The sequence below is a fragment of the Semicossyphus pulcher genome, unplaced genomic scaffold (assembly GCF_022749685.1).
Source record: "Semicossyphus pulcher isolate SPU_LCO1_2020_fin unplaced genomic scaffold, fSemPul1.0.p SCAF_14, whole genome shotgun sequence".
Classification (NCBI taxonomy): Eukaryota; Metazoa; Chordata; class Actinopteri; order Labriformes; family Labridae; genus Semicossyphus; species Semicossyphus pulcher.
Window position 1 is genome coordinate 18,415,564 of NW_027211648.1, and position 21,991 is coordinate 18,437,554.

General features: G+C 42.4%; 1 protein-coding gene across 1 annotated transcript in view; it reads right to left on the minus strand.

The window, feature by feature from the left end:
• dnajc17 (DnaJ (Hsp40) homolog, subfamily C, member 17) overlaps positions 1-18,731 on the minus strand; it is a 33,901-nt gene extending 15,170 nt beyond the window's left edge. Inside the window, exons 1-10 of the mRNA XM_069662494.1 lie at positions 18,534-18,731; positions 12,584-12,653; positions 11,096-11,154; positions 10,900-10,987; positions 10,733-10,809; positions 10,034-10,154; positions 9,276-9,325; positions 6,295-6,372; positions 4,452-4,532; positions 3,751-3,870 (exon numbers count right to left, since the gene is read on the minus strand). Coding sequence (XP_069518595.1) covers positions 3,751-3,870; positions 4,452-4,532; positions 6,295-6,372; positions 9,276-9,325; positions 10,034-10,154; positions 10,733-10,809; positions 10,900-10,987; positions 11,096-11,154; positions 12,584-12,653; positions 18,534-18,614 — 825 coding nt within the window. The 5' untranslated portion in view covers positions 18,615-18,731. The remainder of the gene's footprint in view (positions 1-3,750; positions 3,871-4,451; positions 4,533-6,294; positions 6,373-9,275; positions 9,326-10,033; positions 10,155-10,732; positions 10,810-10,899; positions 10,988-11,095; positions 11,155-12,583; positions 12,654-18,533) is intronic.
• Positions 18,732-21,991: the final 3,260 nt, after the last annotated feature.

Below are 21,991 nucleotides of genomic sequence, written 5' to 3' on the forward strand. Positions count from 1 at the left end.
CAAACTTTAGATCTGGAAAAGACAAAGTGGATGTTTAGATTATTTCCACATCTAAAACCATCTACGAGGTGAGATGTGATTCAGCAGTTTGACATCTCACATTAGAAATCACACTTTGAAGCAGCGACTCCCCACAGCTCTCATTAAACATGTACACTGTCTGAGCCCTGAACTGTTTCTGTTACAACACAGGCTACAATTAATATAAAACAACTGTTTCTTGTGTTTACTTTAGCTTCATAAACTGTGTACAAAAGAGGCGCTTGCGATGATGGGAATGACTTAACATTACTTTCCTAAATCTTCTCACTATGACGGTTTATTATGTCAAAGGGTAAAGAAACAATGAGGGACAATCTGGAGATGAAACTAGATCCTTTCCCAAATGAAGGATCTGAATTAAGTCGGGAACACGGGGAGCAATTCCACACGGTGAGGAAGATGTGGCCCTTCCCCGTTATGAAATTTTTAATATCCACGGTGAGAAAAAGTGGGTGAATGCAGCAGGGGCTCAGTATTAATCATGTCGTATCAGCTTTCTTGAATAGCAGAACAAAAACAGAACTAACAGATCTCCTCAGTGTCTCCCTGTGAGAGTGATAACACACCGTGCCATAGTTAGTACCGTTCAAGATCTCCAAACCCTGAAGGGGGTTGTCAAGGGGAATTTGTGGCCACCAATCTGTAAGGCCTTTCACTAAAGATTCACACACTGTATTTATAGCTCCCAGCAAATTCAATTTCTGGAAAAATGAAGTCTGAGAGGAGACTGACACTCAATCATGCAGATTACAATCTGAGCAATCTCGGAACCCATCGGCTATCAACGCTAAAGCCTCTGGGACATTGGTAAACATGTCGGGCGGGTCCGGTTTAGCCAGCGGTTAGCGATAAACGACTTCCATCCGAGACATCCTTTTCTGTGCGCTGCGTTGTTTACAGTCCAGTTAGCTACTTGCGTGTGTTCAGATCAAAAGTGAGGCGAATTTCGAGTGTAGCAAATGGCTCAATGGCGCCCCCCACAAAACATCAATGAAAGCCCCAGCAGAACGCTTCAACTTGGTACATGCAATCTGCCAACACTTAAAAAGAATGATCTTGTTGCTATGACTTAAACCTAATAGGAAGTTGGCCATGTTGGATACATTTTGAAACTTAAGAGTATTTTTGCTCATTTACAGGCCATACATGCACATAGCGCCCTTTTCAGGCAGAAAAGCGCTGGCAGGGTGCTGGGCAGCACTGGGATGCAGCGCTTGTGTGATGAGAGAAAAAATGCTGCACGCGGTCAGAGAAAAAGTGTTGCACACGTTCAGAGAAAAAGCGCTGTACGTTTTGTTTCTATGACAACAATAAGTTTAACTTACTACACAAGCCTACAAAAGCCAAATAAAAGCACAACACTTTCCAGCAGCATTTCGTGTCCAACCGATCTGCTCCCACAAATTGAGCATTCGGTCTCTATCTAGATCCGGGTAGAGAGAAATGGCCAAAACAAGTTGCTCCTGTTTGTGGTAACCAGGGTGACGAGTGCCGCCCCATCTGATTGGTTGCCTGAAAAAAAGCATCGGTGACGACAACAGCACCTTTCTGAAAAGTTCAGAGATTTTCAACTCAAAGCGCTCGGAGCGCCGCACAAAAAAAGGCGGAGCAGTCTGAATGCGGCCGCATGCGCTCTGTCGTCATTGGTAACAATTGAAAAAGACGCTGGTGCTCAGAAAAAGGCGCTATGTGGAAACGGGGCCTTATACTTTCACAAACTCCCCCAGGAGATGTATCAAACTTGGCATATTAGAAAAAAAGGCATTTACGATAAAATACATACATACATGACAAACATAGATTGATTTATATGGCATTTGCACTCTGTGGTCTACGCCTGATGTGCAACAACCTAATTTATATATATATAATTTAATAGTGAGAGTTGGTGTGTGTTCTCTAGTGCCACATAGTGGACACAGGAAGTGACATCATCCAAAACAGATGGAAATAAATATCCCTTGGAACTGTTCAGTGTCTGCTTTGACATCGCAGCTGCAACACACCCCAACATGCTGTAAATTACAAAGTGCACATAGGTGCGAGCTGCCCGTAAAACGCTGCTGCAGCAATAATTCAATTTTAATCAAAGTCAAAGATCTGAAGCAGTTTTTTAAAATGCGTACCTACACTCTGCCGTTCACGTTGGCCCCATATTCATTTGTTAATCTCAGCAGAGCCGGAACCGAAGCTAAGGCTGAAGTCATACTTGTGTGTCTCTGAGCTCCCCGTAGTGAGACTCGGACTCTCTGAGCTCTATGTTTGGATTGATGAGGTCAAAGAAGCAAGTCCTCACCCAAGTGGCTCCTATGTGATTGCAGCTGGCCGGTGTGGAGGAGCGATGGAGGGGTGAACGACACGAGAGGAATCTGATTTTTAGATTTTAGATAGAGATTGAGAAGGGACCTCCAAGTCTCCGGCTTCTTATTACCTCTAGCTCTCAATCTCACATGCACCCCATGTCCACTGACCCCAGGCCAGATGTGGAACAACATTACTAATATCTACACCAGTTAACCCATTATGTCATGTTTTTAGAAATATTCTTGCTGGGGGCTAATGCGAAAATTACCCGGCCAAAGTGATGTTTTCATTCTCAGAGGCAGGACCAAAAAAAAAAGATGAAGCAATCAGTTTTGGATATCTGTAAGCTAAACCGGGTTACCATAATAACATTTAAAGAGATTAGTGTGACAAGTCCCAGTGTGCAGGCTCAGCCTCACATGCTAGCCTTGACAAGGGGGTCCGGGAGACCGCGTTGAGTTTAGGGGTGAAACCCAGTTCAGCAGCAGCTCTGGAGACAAGAGATAAGTAGACACAGAGAGTCTACTGATCTGTAATCCCTCACAGGTAAAGATCACAACATAGGAGAGGTAAACGGACACTGTGGGGAAAAAAACATGACTTCATACTAATCTAATGACAAGAAAGAAAAACGTTGCAGATTCTCAGAGGAAATAAGTGAAATGTGATTATCCTTGGACAGGAAACGAGTTAATGTGTCTTTGGTGTGTGCGTGCGCGCCGACAGTGGAAGACAAAATATCAGGCGTGCAAAATCAATTAAAAAAGTTAAGCTTGCAGTACGGACTACTGTGATTTCCAAATCACAGGGGGCGTAAGAACAGACAGGAAAAGAGCATCGCAGTTTAGCGCATCAAACGTTTGGCCTGCAAAAAGCACATCCTTCATATTTCTAAGTGAGCAGCACATTTCCTCCCAAAAGATAATAAAATCTCATCAATCTCATCAAACGCAACAGACGTAACCTTTCCCATGTGGCATTCCTCAGTCTTACGTGCCAGGCTGCCATCATGGCACACTCCTTCTTGTGCGCTGCTTTGTGAAGCCCTGCATTCTTGGGGTCTCCCAGGTCAGGCCCGTTAATGAGCGGCCGACCAGCGGCCTTGAGCCGGTGCCGGGCCAGCGGCGCACCACTCCAAAGCAAATAAACTGAGGGTCATTTAACCAAACACATTGTTCTGGGCCAGACGAGGGGAGTGCAATATTTGCACCACTGATATGAAAATAAAACCTCAGAGGGTTTACATACCTTTCTTTCTGGGACAGTGTTTAGGCAATAGTATTTGTGTTGGAAGCTGTGTACATGGGAAGCTTTTGTAACATAGGGCCGACATGTTTTATGAGAAAGGGAGGGAGGGAGGGAGGAAGGGAGGGAGGGGTTTACAGCAACCTATTTTCAACATACCTGTGAAGACATGAAGAGGCCGGGTTGAGGTGCTGTGTAGATAACCTCTGGCTGTCCTTCAAGCCACGAAATCTTCAAGGGGTTTTCACTCAGGCCGCTTTCGTTCTTAACTGCCAGCTCCTAAAAACACAAAAGTCAGTATTTTTTAAGGACAAATAACACTTTCTCTATGTCCTGAAATCTGTACAGTATATCTGGGTGTTTGCGTATAGTAACAGCAACAAGCAGACAAAGCACAAAGGTGGATTGTAACTGCACCAGCACCCAGAGCAAGGCTGGGACCCGGACATGGGCAGGCAGAGACCACAGAACCTGTGCCCAGATCCCAGTAGACCGGCAGACATATTCTCTGGATGGAAACCACGCAGCGTGGTGAGGAAACCACAACATAAAAAGTACTTCATGACAAACAGCCTGAGGACCCAGACAGCCGAGAACAATGGGTCCTTCCGTCCAATGGTTCCCATCTACAGTCCAGAATGACTAAAACATTAGTTCTGGTTGCAGAAACTGTCCTGCGGATGGGAAGTCTATGACAGGTGTCACGTTAAGTAAAAATATAGCTCAACAGGTGACCTGAGCCAACAAGGCATTTGAGTGGTAAACAAATGTGGTTCAATGCAAATCTCTGCTTTGTGAAAGATTTTCATTGTTGAGCAAAGAGAAAGAGGACACTGACGGGGCACGAGTTAGGTACTTACAGCTGCTCTCACTGTCGCAAATTCAACCACAGCACTTCCTTTCTTCTTACTGGACACAATTACATTAGAAACATCTCCATACTAGAGGGAAGAATAAAAGACAAGGGGAGGAAGAGGAGAGATGCAGAACATTCAAATTAGTATTTTCTTTCACAGCACAGCCAATAAGCATGAAAACACAAAGCACATGCAGACAGACAAACTTAAAACATCAGAGAATGTAACAGACGTCTGGAATAAAAGTAGGATACAATATGTGTTTGCTTATTAAACTTAATCTCTAATGATAGGGTTCATGTGTTTGGGACTGAGTCGCTTAACTGCCAAGAGCATTCAAGTAACATCATGTTTATAAGTGTGATCTCTGTGACTTCTCAAAAGAGACAAAACTGGATGTCATCGGTTCAGCTACTCCTCGTTCAGTGGCAAAATTTGATAAACAATATTTCTGGCACGGAAAGCTAAATTTGATTAGCCTGCCACAAATCGGAACAGGGAGGAAATATTGGCCGGAAAGGGGAGCAAGGCTAAGAGCATCTCAGTCGTTGCCTGATCTCTGTCCCAGAGAGATGGAGAGAAGAGGAGGAAGGCTAGAAACTCAGCTCAGCAGCCATCAGGGTTTTTTACTAAACTCCTTTGAGAATCTTATCTCGTGAAAAAGTAGCTTTCTGGGAACGGACAGTACTGGAATGCTTACTGAGGACAGTCTGGAGCAAGCCAACAGTGACAAAGGAGACCTCAAAAGGCCTCTGTTTCAAAATATAAAAATATCTTAACATGTTTTTTTTTAATTCTGAAACGAAGATGTATTATTCAAAGCGGCCAAGGAACACAAGTCAGCACACGTACGCATGCAGAAACGCATACTCTGCTTGCTTTCCCACGCAGCAGAGGCTACTTCTGTCTGCCTGTCCAAACCATTAACTGTCACTCACTGGGTCTTGCCATCTCAAACAACATTTTTCCTGAAACGTGTTCCCTCTGCTTAAGAACTTAAAAAGGAACAACACAGTGTTTATTTTGACGCAGCCCTCCTGCCTGGGACCATACTGATGAGTTCGTGCGGGGGAACAAACTCAAATGCCTTTTTCCGGACAGCTTGACGTCAACGACTCCGAGGCCAACCTATGCCTTCACCACCAGCCCTTCTGACGCATCATTGCATAAGGTGGTGCCGCGTTGCATGAGAAGAGCACATTTCCTAATGCCTCCCTTGGCACCGCTTAATCACCTGGTAAGAGGGGCACAAACAATGGCGTGCATGGCTTTAAAAGGGCACTACAACATTGCCCTCAGCACTTTCACTGCAACAAAACTTAATGGGGCTTGTTTAAGGGGAAGAATAAAACAATCTACTGCGCTGATGTCATGCAGACCTCAAATATGGTCGGACTCTGCAGGCAGGTTAGAAACCACGGAGCTCTGCTGTGGGTCAGCGGGGATACAATTAGAAAAAAAATTCTGTCTTTACACAACATGCGTAATTTTTTTACTGCAAAAGAATATATATTTGATCTGATACGGTTAATTTACTGAACATGTAATTGATAAACAATTAGAAAAAAATGAACACTCAGATTGGAATGTCTGTTTTTGGTTAGTTGCGTTAATTAAAGACTGCATATATGCAAAATTCCCTCTAACGCAGCCATTAGTTTACAGCATTGCCTGCGAAAAAAACCATATATGGGGCATTGCAACAACAGTAGTCTCAAGGAATTTATCCTTATATTACCAAACCGTAATAAAACTGTCCTACAGTTATCCAGGTAAGAGGTTTTGCTGTAAAGATGGTGAGCATTGTAACATCGGGCACTACTTTTTGGATTCCCAGGACGTGCACCTTTTGTAGAAGTCTGAACAGGACGTCTTGAGAGTAGCCTCCGTTCATCTCGTCGTCTTTTTTACACTTCCACTTTAACTGCAACGAGACACAAAACAAAGAGGAGAGAGATCAGAACTTTCAGGATGTAAAAGTGCACGATAATGCCTGATGGTTAAAGCACTATTGATTAATCTCAGGTGACGAGGAGACAGAGCGTGCCACGCGGGCTCGGCCCTGATGATACCGCAGGAGAAAAACTTGTTGAACTCAAAAATTGTTGAGCTGTGTGAACATCACCCCGGCACCACCTGTGAGACCTGCAGTCAATTTCCATTCAGAACTAAAAAGAGACAATTAACAGACAGAGCCCTGGACCAGTAAATACACAGTGACTCACCTGCTTGACTATCGCTGCACAGGCTTAAGAAACGCATCAGACACATTAATGACTATTGAGTGATCCAGAGAAGGTTTATGCACATGGTAAAAAAGAGAGTCTTCTTCTGGGATGTGTCGAGTCTTTGTTCGAACTGCATTTACCTTACATGCTCGAATGTTTCTGTGTCTTTACTAAAGTGTTGATGCTTGCCATACTGCACTTAAGTGCTAGTTTACAGAAATCATTATCCAACTCAAAGAGTTCCAAGAACATCCTGCGCAAAAGAAGTAGTGTAATTTGTGTCCTATCACTAAACCCTGCTGTTAGTTCCCGCACTCCTTACAGGAGACATTGTGTAACTTCTCATGCTCAGTAGTCGTTACATGACAAGCTCTAAGTGTTGATACAGCTCCAACATTCTGCTCACTGTCAGAGAAACAGGATTTCTGGGAATGTGCGTGTCTACTTTGCCTCTTTTACCAACAATTACGGTTAAAATTGTACACTGTTCTTCCAAGAGCCTGTTTCCTGTACCCAATGATAACGTTCTTACTCATTATTCTTCAAATAAGATGTTTTTTTTGCCTAATGTGATGTCTTCCACATAAGGCAAGTGAAGCCAACAGCCCTGACACAATGATATGTGGTCTTGCTCCTGGTTTAAATAAATAAACGGATAGGGAATATATCAGCCGAACCAAACCAAATCTTTTTTTTTTGCTTTGAATGAAATATCAGATTATACAGCTCTGGAAAAAAATAAGAGACCGCTGCAAAATGTGTTTTTTCTTTGGATCTAGTACTTATTGATTTGTGTTTGTGTCAAATGAACTTTTGTTTTATCTTATATAACATTTCTCCCTACTTAATGTAGGTCTTTTATTTGCAGAAAATGACAGCTTGTTAAGATAACAAAACTTAGGAAGAGTTCAGAAATCAATGTTTGGTGGAATAACCTGGTTTTTGATTACAGCTTTCATGCATCAAGCTCTCCACCAGTCTTTCACAGTGCTGTTGGGTGACAATTTGTTAGATGGTTTGTGACTGTCCATCTTCCTCTTGATCACATTCAGGTTTTCAATGGGGTTCAGATAAGGACTGGGCTGGCCATGACATGTAGAGGCAGATGCTGATTTAAGGAACATTTGGAGAGGTCTCTTTGTTTTTCTTTCGAGCTGTATAAGAGGAATAAGGTCCACAATGAAAAGAAAACTTCAGACATCACTGAGATTCTTTTAAGGAATGATAAGCATCAGATTTCTTCATTTGCACGACATGACTTACACATAGATTTGTTTCATTTTAATATCAGGATAGTATTCCCTTTTCTGTAGACAAAAAAAACAAAGAAAAAATACTGTTCTCTGAGAATAAATAAAAATACATTGAATATAAAATACATAATACATATATACAATACAATCCTGAGTGTGACAGACACACACACAGTGTCTGTCACATTCAGGATTGTATTTTGTACAGGACTCTAATAATCACTCACAATTCATTAACTCTCTGCTGGTCTGATTTATATCTTCATTAACTATACTGTACTTTCTACTTACCTCCACATTATACTGCACTATAGTATATCATTATTAGTATTAGTGTTATATAGTATATTATATTCTAGTATATCTATACGTACATAGTCATATGATACGGTACAGAATTACATTATTCTGTCTTCGCTGCTGTACTTAACTTTACGTTGTTATTATAGATACATTATCATTGTTATTGACACCACATATTGCATATTATATTATACTACACTATATTATATCATACTATATAATTGCAATTTTTACCTTTATTTTACATTTTTACTATTGACTAATATTCCGTATCAGACTATCAGATTATATACATACTGTATGGTATAAGGTATGCCGCATATCATACTGTATTATTTCATACTGCTAAAATGTTGGCGCTATTACCCATAGATGTCACTTTAACTTGTCACTTACTCCTACTTGTATAACAGTTGTATGTATACCTCTTATTTTATATATTCTTATTTTTATACTGTATTTTCTTACTTGCTGTTTGTCTTTGTGCTGCTGCAACTGCAATTTCCCCACTGGCGTTCAATAAATTATGATCTTATCTTATAATATTAATTTCAATAGTGGACAAAACTCAACGGCCTCTGAGCTGGATCTATGCAGTAATGTTCCCATGTCTTTGAACCAGGACCTGTTTTTTTCTATCTGAATACACAAATGTGGAATACACTGCTGCAATAGAAGGCTATCAAATTTTAAATCCAGATTTAATGTCTAAACACATTAGCTAACATCCCAAGTGTACGTTAATATGCGAAGGCTTGGTCGTTTCCAGGAGGAAATATAATAAGCCTTCTCTCCGCATAGTTACGGGTCTCCTGACGACGCCGGGCCTTCTCCTGAGGAATGGGCGTTAGAGCAGCCTGTGCGCTCAGTGGTCAGACGGCGTATGTGGTCTACAAATAATGAATTACAAATGTCTAAACTGCTATGAAAAATCCCTGTCTGCACTTTCACTCAAGTTCTTCTCTTTCTCCTCTTCCTGTGTTAGTCCACAAAAAACTGCAAAGCTCATCCTCTGACTGAAAACCAATCGCTGACAGACTTACCTTCAGTTTGGGGGTCACGTTGCTCTTGGAACATCTCTCCACTCCTGAGTCTGAGAGAAAACATGAGGGGAGAGATGAGAGTGCAAAGAAGTAACAAAGAAACAATTGTTTAGTTGAGGGAAGAAATACGGCACTCGAGATAACAGCCGCCATGGGACTCATGCAGATAGACGGCAATTAGAAATTGGCGGTCACCAGGTAAATGTATGGCTCTTGCTACAGTCTGATGATGCCCCTTGAGATTGAACAGACAAAGTGCTGATCCAGGAACAGGCTGGGGAGGCCCAACTACAAATAGTAAACTTGCTGACGATGCAAGAGTAGTTCTGCAGCCACAAAAGAGGTCTACTCTTGAGCCAAGGATCTGTACTTTCCTTATACACCCACACTCCCTTATGTCTCCAATGTAGCCTTTGATGCTAAATATCATCAAAAGGTTACATGTTTGATGGACAACTATGTGTGCATGGTGCGTGGTATTCCTATGTTACAGTTCCAAGTCGTCTTCCTGCCGAGAAACTAAAATAAACCTCGCAAAAAATCAAAAATGCACGCAGTTATTGTTATGTGAATAATATTTGGTGAACCACAGGGGGCCTGGTGGCTGCTGCGGTTGGACTGACAGCATAATGGTGGGGAAACACAGGGTTCACTCAGGCTTTCAGGGTAGTAAAAGGACTCATATTGGATCAAACTGATCTATGCAGGCAGAACAGGACTGAACTGGTTTGGTTAGTTTGGACTGGAAGTGGACATACGTCTCTGAGTGTAGCCTCCGGTCTGCTCCTGCTGTGCTTCTCTTTCCCTCTGGATCTGCTCTCTGATGAGCCTCTGTTCCTCCTCAAGCTGCCTGGAGCCCTCCTCTCTCAAACGGGCGATCTGGTGGAGACAGACACGTATCTTTTTTAAGCACTAATGTAATTCATCATTTTAAGATTTCTTCAACTCTGTGCTCCCAGGAGAGTGTGCAGACCACCTTATTTTTCAGCCGGGGCAATTAAACCTCAAGATGAGAGAGAGAATGGAACAGTGCCACCTACTGGTTTCCTCCTCCCCCCAAAGGCACACATACATGCATTAAGCACACGGAGCACTTGCCATGACTCACAGTGGAAGCACGCACACCATTTTTATTTATCATCGGCTGTGTGAACAAAGTGCATAAAGTCATGCAATATCACCTAATGCATTTACTGATAATTATAATAGGGCAGTGGGGAAAAAAAGCCTCTCTCAGACAGAGCCTTTGTTCCTGACCCAAGTCTTCTGAGGATTTCAGGAGGGAGTGTCTGACAAAAAGCAGGATAAAAGCACCTGCGTGTGCTGCACAGTTTCCTGGATGCACAGCTGACACCTGTATTATAGATATGGAAATGTTCGCGTGTAATTGTCTACATCCTCCAGGCCAGTGTTTGGAGCTGCATTATCTGTAATCTGGTGTCTTTAAACTGTGTTACCTCTTCTTCAAGTGTTCTTGTGATTTGCACTTCATCCTGGGTTTGTGCTTCTGCTTGACGCTCCCTGGCCTCCAAGTCTGTTAAAGAAGAGCGTGCACACACACACATTTGATAATAAAGACTTAATCGAGAAATTGAACCGATTAGAGAATTTCATAGTGACTCACCTAGCTTAATTTTCTTCCTCTTGTCATCTAGTTTCCTCGTTCTTTCTTCAGCTGCTTTCTTGGCAGCGCAAATCTTATCATAGGCGGCCTGAAAAAACATATTAGACACCAGGATTAATTGTTTTTATTAGGTATAATTTGTGTGCGTTTGTGTCACAGGACTTTTAGGAGAGGTCAGGGGCATTGGTGGCTTTACCTTGGCGGCAGCGTCAGTTAACACCTCAAGAGCCTGGGACAGCTGATGGAAGAGCTCCGCTAAAGAAAAGGAAGAGAGGAGTGAGAAATCAAGAAATTCTGCCACTGGAAGCACTTTTCATTTTAGCCTATTAATATAATAGCTTCAGGAAATAGTGTTTTAAGTGCAGAGTGACTTTTTAAAGCTAATATACCCAAAGAATTCTACATAAAAATATCACAGAACTTTGTGTCCTTCCACACAAGAGTTAGAAGAGATGTTGGCGTGAAGAGAACATGACATTTGCATGTTACTCGTTCCAAAAGAGGCGTTATGTGCTCAGTGAATGATTTCTCTGAGATAAAGTTTGGCGACGAGGCCGAGACATTTTATTCTTTTAAAAGTTGCTCTAAGTCTCACGAAACCTGTTTCCTCTAATGACTGTGCATTCTCACACCAAGCCTTGGTCCCCCCCGTTTATCTTCCATTAGAGCACCTCGAGGGGCCACTGCCGCAATCACCGCAACCACGCAAGACTCCGCTCCCCATCACACAACTGCCACACTACTGCACAACACTAGCCAGGCTTAATCATTCACTTATGGGAGGCCTAGCGGGCCGATACAGTTACTCCCTGTGGGGACTGGCAGTGCACACTAACAGGAGGCTCTGGAGATCGTGCTGCCAGCAGAGGCGCTCAGGTTACCTCCACGCATATAATGGGCTGGAATGAAATCCAACTGGAGGGGCGACCTGCCATGGCCACTAGGCAGCTCAGAGTGTCACAACATGGGGGGCTGAGAAGGAGTAGCGGTGCCTTCAGTTCAGTCAGTGAGGAATCATGACCCCTAAGTCAACTCTTACATGCGAACAAGCTTCCCCTGAGGGGCAGCTCGTCCTGAGACTTTCCCCGCTCTCGTGCGATAGAGACCAAGTCTGTCCATGTGCGGGTTCAAGTGTTGAGGCCCTCCAAACCACTCGGTTTTCATTTCTGGGAAACCGACCCCCTGCTTTTGTATTATCCCTCTCAACCCCCCAACCCCACCAATTTCCCAGTTTTTTTCCCCTGACATAATCAGGAATTGTCTGAAGCATCCAGAAACCACATAAACCTCACTTAAAAACATGCCTCACGATCAGTCTCTTGTCCAAGGTGCCTTTTTCCCCCCTCTCCTGACGAAAAGCTACATTGAGATTTCCTGGTCTAATTATTGACATGCTGGTTGGAGACAGGCTGCGGAAGGACTCATAAAACGGAGGAGTGTGGAAACACTGTGGGTGCTGGTTGTGTTTGGCTGGTGCTGCCTGGCTGGAGAGCCAGCGGGAGAGTGAGGCGCTGGTTAGGCTTCATACAGAGTTCACTGGGTAGCCTGTCGCTACGGCTACACTGAAGCATTCATTTCTGATCCGAGGCTTGATAAGTCTGTAATTCCTCAGAAAACAAATGAAAGGTGTAAAAGGTGCCTTGCTCAGAATGGATGACAAACAAACATTACCTGTCTTACTCACCTGCTTTCGGGTTGTCCGGGTTCTTGTCTGGATGGCATGTCAAGGCTTTTTGTCGATAAGCTTTCTTGATCTAGGATGAAGACAAGAAGAACCCCTCGAGTTATTCTGATTGGAACATGTTGATTACAACACAAAGACAACATATCATCTTCTTAAGCGCAGGTTTGGCCATGCGAACGTTACATTCTTACTCTCTGTACCAATTATCTTCATCCTCTCATCCTCGGCCCAGACCGACGTCTGAATAACAAATGATGGTCCCATTGAGATAATGGCTCTAATGGTAACAGTCTGACATGAAAGCACTGGGGGTGAAATGTGGTCTGCATTTAAATAAGAATCAGGGATAGCAGCGTTTGGATCAAATCAACACCTGAGCCGATCCTCTGCTTCGTGTCCTCCTGACATGTTGATAATGAAATCTAACCACACACTGCACAGTGAATTACCCGCGTAAGAATTCCAAACTATTCTCAGGCCTGCTGCCAGTTTGGAAGATAAATGTGGTCAGAGCTGCGGCCCAGTATTAGTCCATCTTTATTCAAAAAGTTACAATAACACACACAAACAGAGTGCCATTGTCTATAACAAATCTGCAAAGGCTGCCATTAATATTTTAGGCTCGTAGCCAAAACTTTTTTGGAGGTTGAGAGAACCAAAGTGGAGAAACTAAACAATACTTTGGGGTATTGTAATGTCAGATGAGGTTTTAGTTAAAGCTGATTTTTTTTTAACTCTGGGTCACTGCTTGGAATGTTAACCATTCATTGGTCCTTCTAGGGACCAGTTAATGACAAGGTGGTTTTCATTACATCTCTGCTCCTCTGGAAAAAAAAAAAAAAAGCAGGAAAAGTTTCCGTGGAGACCAGAGGGGGCTGTCGAGTGCAGCGGTGATTTCTGCACACACGCTCATATTTATGCATCGCATGTTAAGGATTTGGCACATTCATCCCCATACATGCAAGCGCAGACAAAAACACACACATACCGACATAAACTTTCTCACCAGCCTTAATCAGCCGTGCCAATGTGCTGCGTGTTTTCACATACCCCCCCTCAGCACAAATCAATCCCCTTGCCAGTATGCTACGGGCCACAGAATTTGGGAGCTCCTTACTTCATGTCTGGGAAGCGTTTGCGTTGGACGCCTTGTTCTCTGGCATACGCAGCGTTTCCCCGTGTGTTGTTTTGCACAATTGTATCTCAATTATGCACGCCAAAACATACAGAGCTGACTTTACTGGGGGAAACAGAACTCCACTCTGAAGGAACGGAGCAGGATGGTGTAATCCATCAGTGGCCAAAGTATTTTTAACAGCAAGTCCAATGAGTGTCCATGACTGTCAGCTCAGACACATTGGGCTGCGTGCCCATTGTCCGAGGTACAAGAACTAGGCCTCCACATAATTATATGAAAGAAAGCCTGCAGCGAGCACTCTGGAGATTATCATGGCTCAGACAGCTCCTCAGTGTCACAAGTCCTTTCTTCTATCTCTCGGTCAATGTCAGATTTTCTTCTCATTATAGCTCAAAAAGTAAATGAGAACTTGGTTCATTGAGGGGGCTTTGAGAGACTAGACTTCATTAGGAGATATTTAGTCTGACTGCTTGGCACACAAAGTCTTCCTACAGATCTGGACTGACACACAGAGTGGTGGACTGGCGCCAAACACATATGCTTAGTGTTGGCCTAAGCAATCTTCCCTTTTTTAGCCTCCTTCTGTCTGTTTTTCCCGTCTTTTTTCTCTGCTTACTATCAGCTTTGTCCACTGCTTCCTGTCCACTGTCTTCCTAAACTTCTGGTAAGGTAGTTGAACAGAATGCTGCGGCTCTCCGGCAGCAAGATAAAGTCAGAAAGACGGTATGAAAGCCATTGAATGGCAAGGGCGGCTGTGGCTCAGTGGTGGAGTCGGTCGTCTCTCAATTGGAAGGTTGGGGTCCAGTTTGATTACAAAGTGTCCTCGGGCAAGACACTGAACCCCAAATAGCTCCCGAAGGCATGACCATCGGGTATGAATGGGTATAGATCCTGATTGGACTGTTACAACCAGAGCCAACTGTGGACGTCTGGTTACCCGGGAAGTGTGCCCCCGCAATTGTTGTTAATCGCCATTGGGTGCCGCCAAATAGAACGAAACTGTGATCTTTGAGATTAAAACTTTAAGTGCAGATTGACTTTAAAAAAAGAAAAGGCTGCACTGCCTTACCTCACAAAAATAATAAACTTACGCACCTTGGTGCTTACTGCAATGCATTACACAGCAAGTTACTGTCGGGTGAGGTGTTTTCTATTACCATACAATAATGAGTCGGAAACACTGGATGTAATATGGTAGAAAAATGTAAATGCAACAACTAAAGTACTGATAAAATATAGAGGAGAAAAAACACACAAAACCCCTAAGAGCTCCTACTGTGTCCTCAGATCACCCTAACTTTACGTCTCATGTTCTTCATCACCTTCAGCTGGCTGACAACATAAACACGTCTTCACATCTGTATCAAACACTGCAGATGTTTCACAATATCCGGACAAAGTCTGACCAGCTGAGCTGTTTGACAACCTGTCATCATCGCGGATGCTCTTCTTTTGGAGAGAAGACAGAGTTTTATTTTCCTTTTAACTTCCTCTAACATCCTTCACGATATCTTGTCTCTACTGTGCCTCCAGTCCTCCTGGTTTGTTAAATAATACATGATTACTCCCATCAATGCCCTAACACGCAAGCCTTAATTGATGCTGGAAGACCCTGAAGCCCTTTGGTCCCACAAACCAGAAGTCACAGCAGGCCAACTTTTAAAAAGGTTAGCACATGTGCGGAAAAGAGCTCTCAGATCGAGTGGCATCTTCAGAGGGGGCTAATCCAGTCAATTACTGTCGCAGTGAACTTTGCGCAGTTCATCATGAGCTTTTAGGATCGGCTCTTAAATCAGTTATAAGAGCTCCTGTGCTGAAACCAAAGGCTGCACCACATGCTTAAAGATGAGCGCATATTTTAGCATTTATTCTGCTGTGTTATCCGTCTATTGCATTTCCACATTACTGCCTACCCATTTTCCTGATCTCATGCACAGAACAAACTTAACAGAAGAAATCTCAAGTATTTCCCACGAAGGAGGGACCAAGAAATCAAGGAAAGACCCAAATCCTGCAGCAGCAGGCCAACAGTAGCCTAATGTTTAGTGCCTGGTAAAAACAGACTCTGTGCCTCCCTGATCCCTGCCTGCCACAGCTTTAACTGCATGCCCACATCTTGTCTTCATTACACCAGTCTTTGGTGCCAATTATAGTTGACAAAACTGGTCCTGGTGAAAACACAGCACAGCCCGATGGGCCCCTAGCCTGTGTAGCTGATTAGCTGCCTGATCTGCCACGGGCCCATCCTCCTTAATTACAATGCTCTGCTATTTACGGGACATTATCAGCTGGTGGAGAACAATCACAGGCACGACAGGGAGACGGAAGGACAGGGGCAAAGAGGATATTAAGAAGAAAAGGTGGATGTATTTAAGAGAAGCAGTGTCAAACAAGCCATTAATGCAGTATTAATCTATATCAATATGGGTCTGAAAAAAAGTCACGCTTAAGCATCATGATATCAGGATTAGTGACCGTGGATCGATCAATATCACCTGATTCTGGCCGATACACCGCCCTAATATTCACTTTTATCTCGGCATCAAGATGAGATTTTTAACCAAACTCTATTAACCAAATTTATTATTTAAAGCTCATACTTTGAAAATATAACAAAACTTATTTACATCATATGTTAAGAGCAAAGAGTTCACAATTCACTATTACAGTGTAATGAAATCACCTGTGTTTGACTGCCTGGAGGAAAATACACTGCAACCAATCAGGTACACTAAAATTTAAGTAGCTGAATAAACCACAACATTTGTGTGGTCTTGGCTGTTCCGCCAAACAATCTGTGGTAGGTAAAACACACAATTAGGCAATTATTACCAAAGCCCTGCTGATAATATGCATGTGCATGTCTCTTTAAATGGTGGCTAGCCTTCAGCCATAGCCTCCCTCAGCACTACAAAGGTAAAGCAGACCCCAGTGATGCACAATAGAAATCATAGACTCTAACATGCCAGTTTCTACAGCATCTATCAGCCAGCCAAGCTCCAAAGATGGTCAAAAGCAGTGATAACAGAATGAGACGCTAAATAGGACCAGAAGGAGATGCAGAATGCAAATCCCCTACGTCAAAGCAATGTTTTACAAGCTGTGGCGAAGCCCACATAAACAGGCTCTGAGATGAGCCTCTTCCCCTTTCTTTGTGATAAACAACATGCCTGATAGTGGCGGTGGAGCAGCGGTCGAAACTATTGGGATAAGTAGCCTATCTGATGACATCTGTCTTCACACACTTGATTGATTTTTTAGGCTCTTCAGACACACACACAAACGCTCGCTATCATTTCGACCATCAACAGACCTCACAGAACCAGCCGACTGCATTATGGAGCCTTAATTCCACCCAAGCCACAACCGCTAACTTCCTCCGGGATAATCCTCTAGAGAGGACAGGACTTTGAAATCCAATTAAGAAATTAACTTCTTCCCTCGTTTTGGCTGCAATTTCTATTTCCCATCAGGCCTGTGGATTCTAGCTGCTGGAAACTGTGAGGAGAGGTGGTCACAGGAAAAGGTTGGATACAAGACATCATAGTGAAGCATTTAGAGCTGGGAGAGTCAGGGAACCTTCCAAGAGTTGATTCGGAAATTCATACGTAAAAGTGCACAAACAAGTTTAACCTTCCGAACGTAGGCTGTCCATAGTATTATATTCACACTCCTAGCCTTTAAGACATCAGTTAGGTTGGGTTTAGTTGAAATACACTTTAGTTTTAAAGAATACACTTTGAGTAAGAATCAATTCATAAGCTGAAACATTTACTCAACAGACAGGGGGAAAAAGTGGCCACTAATATGATCACTTGTTAACAATTTATCACTTTGTTAAAAGCCGTGCCTCCTATCCCTTTGCTAATTTTGTCCTGTACATGCCTAAGTGGTGGTTTTCAAAAAAGAAATCTCATCCTGCTTTCCTTAACAGTCACATGTATCACTCACTTTAAATGTTTGCCCTGGAAAATATTAACAAAGGCAGCGTGCAGTTAATCGCTTCGTCTGCCACCTATCCCCCACCAGTGTCTTGTCGCTGATGGTCTGGTTTGCATTTGTAGGTCATATAGAGTCAGCAGAATTAATTTCAGCTAAATAAAATGATAGCCTCTAGCTCTTCCATTGTGATCATTTCTTGCAGTTCTGTTTATTAATGTAGGGGGTATATTTTTTACATGTTTTTGTAGTTTATATCGTGGCCATACAAAACAAGTAATTTGATTAAATGTCTATGGGTTGATTGGCATATAAATCTGTTAGTTACTTAGTTTGGTGAGTAGTTAGTCAGAGCCAAAAGGATTACACTCAAACTCATTACAAATCCATTTGAAGTTACACACAGTGATGCCAACTAAAGCGATGCAACGTCGCCACTCAGTGGTCATTTCCGTGTATTACACCTTTGTGATTCAGCCATTAGCAGGCTTGTCTGTCTTAAGCTAAACTTTGCAAGCTAGGGTCTCTCACTCTCTGAAAAAAAAAATCCTCGCTTTAGCCACTTACATGACATTTTTCTTTATAGAAAAAAAGACTCCTTGTGTTACGCTTTTATGAACCCAAACACAGACATATTGTACAAGGCAAGCTACAGAGTAGCAAGCCATCATAACAGTTAGCCTTCTCACACACAAACAACTCTCTGAGTACAAACCAAACTTAAATTAACATTAAGCTGAACCCCCGATAAACTGTCGTTTAAAAAACATTACTCTATTCGTAATGCTTACTGCCAGAGCGGCTAGCGTTAACTGAATAGTAATGACTTTTTAGCTAACTAGCTTAACAGCTAACGTTAGCTAATTTACACACCTCTTTCGTTGTAGCAGTGATTTCAATACCGAGTAAACCATACAGGTCCATCTGGAGGATTTCTTTGGCCTTTCCGGACATGTCTACCAAAAACGACCTGCAATGTTATTACAGAAAAACGACAAATGTAAACGTTAAGTTGACGTTGGGCTAATTCAACGGTTTGTTGATGTTTCAGCTGCAGGCAGCATGAGTGTGACGTCGACGACCTTTCAACCAGGATGTACAACTGCATCCTGGGAAGTGTAGTTTTTATTCGACAGTTCTTCCAGGAGCTGTAAGATAAATGCAGATATATTTTGAGCATTTGTGCCATATAATTTACATCAGATAAGGTTTTTAATAGCTCCTAATCTTTTCCAACCCATATTAGGTCTTTGTGTTGTCCTTTGGGGATACTTAAAAGTGAAAAAAAATACACAACGTGCCACCCCCTCGCCCCTCCCCACAGATACCCCACCTGCACTTAGGATCTGTTAAGACGCTTTGTGTCAGCTCTTTCAAAGACAGAAGATCAGGAAGGCACCAGGCCCAGACGGCTTGTTACCCTCATTCCTGAAAGTCTGTGCAGACCAGCTGGCACCCATCTTCACGCAGATCCTCAACAGATAACAGGAGCTGTCTGTAATCTCCTCCTGCCTCAAACTCTCTACAATCATCCTAGTCCCCAAACAAAACTCTTTCACTGGAGTAAATGAGTACAGGCCCGTTGCCTGGACATCTGTGATCATTAAATACTTCAAAAGACTGGTCTTGGCCCTAACAGTACAGGCAACCTGCTGGACCCCCTGCATGTACAAGGCAGTGGATCATGCCGTCAACACAGGATTACACCACATCCTGTAACATGTGACTTCTCAGTGACATCCGACCAGGTCAGGCTTTTGTTGGCTCACTAATAATCCTGCATGTTGTTTATACTGTATACAAACATGTAGGCTATACATATAGATCACCTTCAATTCCACGTATATCCATTCTTTATTTATTTGTCTTTGAACTATTTGTAATGTATTCAGCTAAATAACACTTGACTTATAAATACATAAACATTTCTTATTTGTGTTGCTCTTTTGTGCTTTGAGATGTATTTTACCATATTTACACCATATACATATTTCCCACATGTGAGCATGTTGTGTCTTTATATTTGTTAAGCTTTGTTGTCCTTATATAGATATAATATTCCTTGTATGTGTACACAAACCTGGAAAGCAACTTGATAAATCAGGCAAGTTATTTTTCAAGGTAAACAAGTTGATTTCAGGTGGAAGTTGATTTTAACCGGTTCCCTCAATGACATTTAAGGTCCATCAGCAATGCTTTTCCCTATACATACAAGCTATTTTCACGGGCATAGTTAAGAAGACTGGTGGTTGATTGATCACTATGAAAATATGCATATTTCTTCAAACATTTTTCTATACATGGACTATTATAATGAGTACAGAGTGCTCTCTGGTGGACAAATTATGTCACAGCAACACTGTCTCAGAGAGTTACCTCAGGCTCCTTTCAGTATTTATGAGCTACATTAACTGCATAACACCCATACATGCTTATCTGCTTGTGATAAGCAGACATCATATAATTCTAACATTAGCCAGGCAGTGGATAACTCCTGTTCTACAACTGCAAATGCAAACACGCATCTTGTTTCTTTTATTTTGGGCAGCCCGGCCCCACCTTTGTTTACATTTGTATTATGGTGTATCCTGCTTTGATCTTCAGCCACTTAACTACACCTGGCAACACCTTGTATCAATTGTAAAATAAAAACAGAAAAGTTGAGAGATGCTACTACTTTCACAGAGGACCATTTCTTTTTGTTTTTTAGTTGGAGCTATATTTTTGAAAGTTATGATTGTGGTATTTCTTATAGTTTAGACATGTGTGCCAGTGTGGGGTTGAAACTGGGATCTCTAGGCGTCCTTGATATGAACCTGGTGATCACCTGTAAAATGAGAACTAATTAATATTCCAGTTCAAAATGTGTAACGGTATTGTTTTGGTTCTGAGGAAGATCACTGCAGGTTATCTTGAATCGTATTGCTCCATCCGTAACTCTACACAAATATTGCAATCAAACATTTGGCTGCCAAAACAGCCTCAACATCTGCTTATTAGGACAAAATTGATGGTATTATTGTTGGATTCATTCGTATTTCTGGTAAAGTTACAAATGAAGCATAGTTTGTAATTATTCCTGTCCAGGTCTGCCTGTAGTCATTTAATAGTCCCGCTTTTTTGCCAAGATAGTCAATTGTGACAGAGTTCCTGTCTGAAGATGGATCCAAAATTCAGCAGAATAAGGGACATGTCCTGACATGTCTTAGAGACACTCTCCTTTTCTCCTTGTTTTGTTGTCTTTTTTCAATGGCATTTGCTGACTTTTTTTTAAATATTACTCTGACACTTTATGGTGTTAAGAAATGCCGTCTTTCAATATGTTCACCATAAGGAGCTGTAGTTCTGTGTAGGCCTACCAATAGAGTTTAGTATAGTACCCATAATTACCTTTCTTTGGAAGCTAACATTGGAACTAAATCCAAAAATCTCTGACTTAAGACACACCCTTTCAGATGCTCGGGTAAAAGGTTTTGCAGCTGCTAAGTTTGCGCCCTAAATGATGGTTGAAAATCACTGGTCGTGTCCACGTGTAAACAGAACAGTAAATGGAAACGTGACAATGATGCTTACTTTTACTTTGTTGAGTTAGGAGCAAATGGGTTCCATGATCCTGTTCAACTAGCTTGGCGAAAGAGATATAGGCTATCCATGATATGCTATAATGTTCACTCAATAGCTTTTATAGGTCTCATGTATAACCATTGTTCTCACTGTGACTGGGTGGAAATGCAGCCATCCTGGGTGTTGTAACTTGAGTGCCCATGCTGCTGATTTTGTCAGTGGTCTCTCTGATAGAAGCCCCATTTTCCTGTAGATTAACAAAGAATCTTATGGTGAAGACACTCAAGCTCAGGGGACCTAAAGCAGCGCAACAATACAATTACTGTACAGCTGAAACTCTAGCAAGCTGAAAGGACTCAGGTCGGGGGGGGGGGGGGGGGGTGATAGCAGCTGCATACAACAACATAAGACTACAAAGTCTCAACAATCTTTTATCTTGTCTTCAAGGAGAAATGCAAACAAATTCAAGGTGGTTATCAATTCCATGACCTTTGTAGTCTTTTAGTGTTTTTATTCACATGGAGTGTCCAAATTACTATCTCGATGCTTTTATGGCACTGTAGCTACACATTTCCTTAAACCCCTGGGCTATGGGAAAAGAATCATTCAGGAAATACAGGCCATTTTTTTATTTAGTTAAAAGTAGGCCTATGGGCATGCCATTCTGAGATAAAAACAAAAACGTTAGAGCCTGTTGTAACAGTGCCCCTTAAGGCAGCAGTCAGACTCCTACACACTCTAAAAAGCTGGACACAGCGTCTTCAGCT